The sequence below is a fragment of the Mandrillus leucophaeus genome, unplaced genomic scaffold (assembly GCF_000951045.1).
Source record: "Mandrillus leucophaeus isolate KB7577 unplaced genomic scaffold, Mleu.le_1.0 Scaffold55, whole genome shotgun sequence".
NCBI classification, from domain to species: domain Eukaryota; kingdom Metazoa; phylum Chordata; class Mammalia; order Primates; family Cercopithecidae; genus Mandrillus; species Mandrillus leucophaeus.
The window spans coordinates 4,176,147-4,182,210 of record NW_012105919.1 but is presented as its reverse complement, the minus strand read 5'-3'; the positions used below and the strand labels follow the sequence as shown (position 1 = coordinate 4,182,210).

The following is a 6,064-nucleotide window of genomic DNA, read 5'->3' as shown; positions in this document are numbered from 1 at the left end:
CCACGTCACCCTCCTGAGTAGCTGGGATTACAGGCACATACCACCATGGCTGTCTAATTTTTGTACTTTAGTAGACGGGGTTTCACCATGTTGGCCTGGCTGGTCTTGAACTCCTGACTTCAGGTGATCTGCCCATCTTGACCTCCCAGTGTTGGGATTACAGGCGTGAGCCACTGCGCCAGCCAGGTATTTAATTTTGAGGGCTTTGATGGTGGTGATGATGATAGTGATAATACCACCACGTTTCTAAGCACCTTTCTAAGTTTGACACTCACCCATATATATGATCTTCACAGCACCCTGGGAGGCCTCTGCTTGTTGTCCCCATTCTCCAGGTGTGGAAGCACAGGCTCAGGGAGATTAAGTCCCTTCCCTCAGGGCTCACAGCTGGTAAGTGACAGGATTGGGATTCAAACTGAGACAGTCTATCTGCAGACCCCACTCCAGACTTCTGTCCTGTCCTGGCCCAGCCAAAGGAGAACTTACTAGCAAAAAAGTGACGTGATCTGGCGGAAGCATCATTGGCTTGAATCTGGGAGAGAGGGCAACAGCATAGCCCCCTTCCCTGCCCCCTGTGATCCCACTGTGCCTGAAATGACACTGCCTCTCTGTTCTTCCCTCCCAGCTGGGACCTGGCAGACCCCTGCCCACCTTCCCCACCTCAGAATGCACCTCAGATGTGGAGCCGGACACCCGGGAGATGGTGCGTGCCCAGAACAAGAAAAAGAAGAAATCTGGAGGCTTCCAGTCCATGGGTGGGTGCAAGTTTGGCATCGGGGACTTTGTGGGAGCGGCAGCTGGGGATTGACCCCGCCTCTGCACTCCATCACTGATGTCCACTCTGATCTCAGCACTGTGGTTGGGTAGACTAGGGTAGCAGATCTGGTCTCCCAGTCATTCAGGTCCTTCTAGCGGGGCAGTGTGCCTGACATAGGAGAGGGCAATTAGAACAGGCCTCGGGAAAGGCGATGCAGATGCAGGAACAGACAAAGACAGTCGGGGACTTACTGCATGCAGAGGGGCATTTCAGAAGGAGGGAAAGGATGGAATAGGTTGGTGGTGTGGGGACACCTGGCTGGCCGGAATTAAAGCCTGACTGTTACTCTTTACAAATCAGTAGCAGCTAGAGCAAGGATTCAACTATCAAGACGAGTGCCGGGTACGGTGGCTCATGCTGTTATCTTAGCGTTTGGGGAGGCAGAGGTGGGGTCACTTGAGGCCAGGAGTTCAAGTCCAGCCTAAGCAACAAAGCGAGCTCCCATCCATGCCCTCACCCTCTTGTCCCTCCCCACCACCTGGGTGATTCTGAAGTTTGTTCCAGACATCCTCATTGTGTCCGCACACACTTCTGAGAGGCGCAGGACCTTACCACACCTAAAACGAAGGCACAGCTTCTCAGTGTCGTCTAAGACCCCATTAGCGTTCAGAGATCCCTGCTGTCTCATGACATCAAGAGTGGGTTCACATCAGAAAAGCAAATAAGGTTCAAGTGCCCCAGTCAGATCTGTCTCCTAAGTCTCATTTCACCTTTCAGTTTCTGCTTTATTGCTTTTTTTCTTGTTGTTTATTGTTGATGAAGCTGTCATTTGTCCTGTAAAGTTCTCTGTGGTTGGTGCTGCGGGGACTCCCTTGGCCCCCTGACGGTTCCATGTCTCTCCCAGGCCTAAGCTACCCGGTGTTCAAAGGCATCATGAAGAAGGGGTACAAGGTGCCGACGCCCATCCAGAGGAAGGTGAGGGGTGGGGCGGTCGACGGGTGAGGGCCAGGGAGGATTGACATGGCCCTCTTGTCTGGCCCCTTGACAGCCACCCCTTGTCCCAGCTGTCATATCTCTTGCCCTCTTTACTCCGCTGAAGCCCCAGCTAGCGTGCCCACGTCCTCAGTGGAGAAGGTTGGGCCGAGCTGAGCAGAGACTCTGGGCCTTTCTGCCAGTTGAGCCTCCCAGAGGCTTCCCACAACTAAGCCTCAGCTCAGGCAACTCGCAGCCACCTATTATCATCCAGGGATTATGATTATTGTTCTCAGATGCTTCACCCAGTGGGAGCCATCTCTCTGGGGTGCTGAGGAGGACTGGACAGGAGGTAGAGTCTGCTCCGCCTGAAGAAGGGTGTTCCAGCAATGGAAAGAGTTGGGGTAGTGAGCCGCTTATCCTTAGAGGCGTGCTAACAGGCTTTTGAAAGAATGGGCAAGAATAGGCTTAAGGCTGGGTGACAGGTGCCTGCCCATTCACTGAGATCCGTAGCGCGCCCACTCCTCAGGACCTTGAAGCTCTGGATCATGTGGTGTTTGGGAGGAGCTGACCCTGACCTTCCCTGCTTGTGCCTCTCCAGACCATCCCAGTGATCTTGGATGGCAAGGACGTGGTGGCCATGGCCCGGACGGGCAGTGGCAAGACGGCCTGCTTCCTCCTCCCCATGTTCGAGCGGCTCAAGACCCACAGTGCCCAGACTGGGGCCCGTGCCCTCATCCTCTCGCCCACCCGAGAGCTGGCCCTGCAGACCCTGAAGTTCACTAAGGAGGTGTGTGTGGGCTTGGGGAGAGGTGGGAGGCGAGGGCTGACTTGGGACCGGGCACAAAGGCCACGAGTGTGCTGTCATCTCACTCCTGCCCTCTCTCAATCACTTTCTCTTCTCAGCTAGGCAAGTTCACTGGCCTCAAGACTGCCCTGATCCTGGGTGGAGACAGGTAAGGTCCCTGCACCGCACGCCAGGGTCACCACCGTGCAGGCACATCTCTGTGTCTCCAGGACAAGGACATTAGTTTGATTTAGCTCTGTTGCTTATTAATAATGGCAACTTCTGTGCTCATTCAAAAAAACCAACAAGACTGGGCCCAGTGGGAAATGCCTGTAATCCCAGCACTCTGGGAGGCCGAGGCGGGCAGATCCTCTGAGGTCAGGAGTTCGAGACCAGCCTGACCAATATAGTGGAACCCTGTCTGTACTAAAAATACAAAAATTAGCTGGGCGTGGTGGCGCATGCCTGTAATCCCAGCTACAGTGGAGGCTGAGAAAGGAGAATCACTTGAACCCGGGAGGTAGAGGTTGCAGTGAGCCGAGATGGCACTACTGCACTCCAACCTGGGTGACCGAGCAAGACTCTGTCTCAAAAGAAAAAGAAAAAACAAAACAAAAACCCAACAAGGCTGGTCCAGTGGTAGCAGGTTATCAGAACTTGCCAACATTAGTATCATTAAAGTTGGTGTACAACCCCCTCACTGCTAAATTTGACTGGCTTAAGAAAAAAAAACCAACAAAGGAAATCCTACAATAAAACGTTAAAATAAATTGTCCACAGAAGCACTGCCGCTCAGAAGTTCTGATGCTCCTGAAATAGAGTCGTCAGCTCACAGGATAGACAGGCGTATCTACTTTAATATGCCTAATTGTGGGCTTGGTTTTTGTTTTTTGTTTGTTTATTTTGAGACAAGGTCTCGCTCTGTCACCCTGGCTGGAGTGCAGTGGCGCACTCACAGCTCACAGCAGCCTCAGCCTCCTGGGCTCAAGTGATCCTCCCACGTCAGCCTCCCCAGTAGCTGGCACTACAGGTGTGCACCACCACGCCCAGCTAATTTTTGTGTTTTTTGTAGAGATGAGGTTTCGCCGTGTTGCTTAGGCTGGTCTTGAATTCCTGGGCTGCAGCGATCTGCTGCTTTGGCCTCCCAAAGTGTTAGGATTACAGGCATAAGCCACCATGCCTGGCTGTGGGCTGTTTGGAAGCAGAAAGCACAGGAATTGAGGGATATTTATAATAGCTCAGATTCGTAAGCTGTATTATCGCCTGATGTGCAGGTACCACCCTTCCTAGGTAGTAGGTGCCACACCTGTTTTACAGATGAGCAAAATGAGGAAGTGACAGGTTAGAGCCAGGCAATGATTCCGTAGTGGAGCTGGGATCAGAATCCAGTCTCCTGCCTCATTCCATGCCTTATCCCACAGTTTCTGCCTTAAAGAGCAGCCCCTTTAAGGGAGAAAGTTTAAGGATGCTGCTGTTAACACTCTTGATTCTCAGAGAGTTTGCTTTTCAGTGCTTTTGTCTCCATTGTCATTTATTCTTTCTAAAGTTTGTGATTGTCAGAAAGGCCTCCCTGGGCTAGTCCTGGCCCAGGGCTACCCTGGCTCCTACAGGTATCCCAAGGGTGCTTCAGAAGAAGACTAAAAGTAGGGATGTGTGTCCAAAGGGTTTAAGGACGAGAGCTGACAGAGATCCGGGGAACCTGAGTTCTAGTTGGAGCTGGTAGTTCCAGGGTTAGTTGCTGGGGGCGCTGTGGGTAGAAGGCAGCTTTGTTGCTATCTGGACCAACAGAAGGAGTGAATTGAGGTCTGTAGTTGAGCCCATCTCTTTGGGGGAACTCTGTTATAACCGTTCTTTTGACTATTTCAGCTTGTATCTCTTGTCAGGGCAATGCCTTTGCCTCACCTCAGCACTGGCCTTTCCTCAGTTCCAAGCCTCGGGTGTGTGTTCCTGGGGTTGGGGTGTGCAGCCTCACCTGGACGTTTGGTTATGGGAAGGGAAACCGGAGACCTGTTCTATCAAGCTAAAACCCTTCTCTCCTCTCTAGGATGGAAGACCAGTTTGCAGCCCTGCACGAAAATCCCGACATGTGAGTTTGTGGATTGGGGATGACTCCCTGAGGTCCCTTCCCAGTGGTGGGGGTGTAAGAGAACTATGGTGGTGGCCCTGGCCCTGGGGTCACCTGGCCTGTGCACCCTCTTCCAGAATTATTGCCACGCCCGGACGGTTGGTGCATGTGGCTGTGGAAATGAACCTGAAGCTGCAGAGTGTGGAATACGTGGTGTTCGATGAAGCCGACCGGTAAGGCTGCAGGTCAGCCCTGAGCACTTGTGTCTGAACTGGGAAAGCGGAGGCAGAGAGGTCAACCAGAGGAAGGCTCTGCCGGGAGAGACCCGTGTGGCCAAGATCGAAGCAGTGTCTCCCCAGATGTGGGCTGCAGACCTCCTCATAAGTGGTGCTGGAGCTCGTCTGTGGGGCTCTCTGACCAATATTTATAATTTTGCATTTCAGGAGTATTGAAATAAATAGTAGGACATCTAACATGGGATTTATTTATTTATTCATTTATTTTTGAGATGGAGTCTCGCTCTGTCACACAGGCTAGAGTGCAATGGCACAATCTTGGCTCATTGCAACCTCCGCCTCCCAGGTTCAAGTGATTCTCCTGCCTCAGCCTGTTGTGTAGCTGGGGTTACAAGCACACGCCACCATGCCCAGCTAATTTTGTATTTTTAGTAGAGATGGGGTTTCAACCATGTTGGCCAGGCTGGTCTCGAACTCCTGACCTCAGGTGATCCACCCGCCTTGGCCTCCCAAAGTACTGGGATTACAGGCACGAACCACAGTGCCCGGCCCCTAACGTGGGATTTCAAAGATATTTTTTTAAAAGCACAAAGTTGAGAGCATGGACTCAGGAGCCAGACAGGAGTGGGATCCAGTCCTAGCTCTGCAACTTCAGCTCTGAATTTGGGCAAATCACTGGGCATCTCTGGGCCTTGGCTGCTTCAACTGCAAAATGGGGATAAAGTAGCATGTACCTCCCAGGGGTGCTGTGAGGACCCGAAGACTTGATACTTGTAAAGTACTTAGAACCCTCCCTGGCAGAGTTGGGGAGGGGGAGGTGGGGAAAGAGGGGAGGGACTGCTGTCATTGATTGATTGATGGTGACAGGGTCTTGCTCTGTCGCCCAGTCTGGTGTGATGATGGCTCACTGCAGCCTTGACCTCCCAGGCTCAAGGGATCCACCCACCTTAGCCTCCTGAGTAGCTGAGGGTATAGGCATTCGCCACCACGCTCAGCTAATTGTTTTTTTTTGTTTTGTTTTGTTTTGTTTTGTTTTGTTTTTGAGATGGAGTCTCGCTCTGTCACCCAGGCTGGAGTTTAGTGGTGCGATGTTGGCTCACTGCAGGCTCTGCCTCTCGGGTTCATGCCATTCTCCTGCCTCAGCCTCCCGAGTAGCTGGGACTACAGGCGCCTGTCACCACGCCCGGCTAATTTTTTTTTGTATTTTTATTACGGACGGGGTTTCACCATGTTAGCCAGGATGGTCT

General features: G+C 52.3%; 1 protein-coding gene across 1 annotated transcript in view; it reads left to right on the top strand.

Annotated features, from left to right (window-relative positions):
* Window positions 1–6,064, top strand: part of DDX54 (DEAD (Asp-Glu-Ala-Asp) box polypeptide 54) — a 32,970-nt gene that overhangs the window by 4,053 nt on the left and 22,853 nt on the right. Inside the window, exons 2-7 of the mRNA XM_011997942.1 lie at window positions 626–755; window positions 1,662–1,732; window positions 2,331–2,519; window positions 2,636–2,685; window positions 4,561–4,602; window positions 4,719–4,815. Of these exons, the coding sequence (XP_011853332.1) occupies window positions 626–755; window positions 1,662–1,732; window positions 2,331–2,519; window positions 2,636–2,685; window positions 4,561–4,602; window positions 4,719–4,815 (579 nt within the window). The remainder of the gene's footprint in view (window positions 1–625; window positions 756–1,661; window positions 1,733–2,330; window positions 2,520–2,635; window positions 2,686–4,560; window positions 4,603–4,718; window positions 4,816–6,064) is intronic.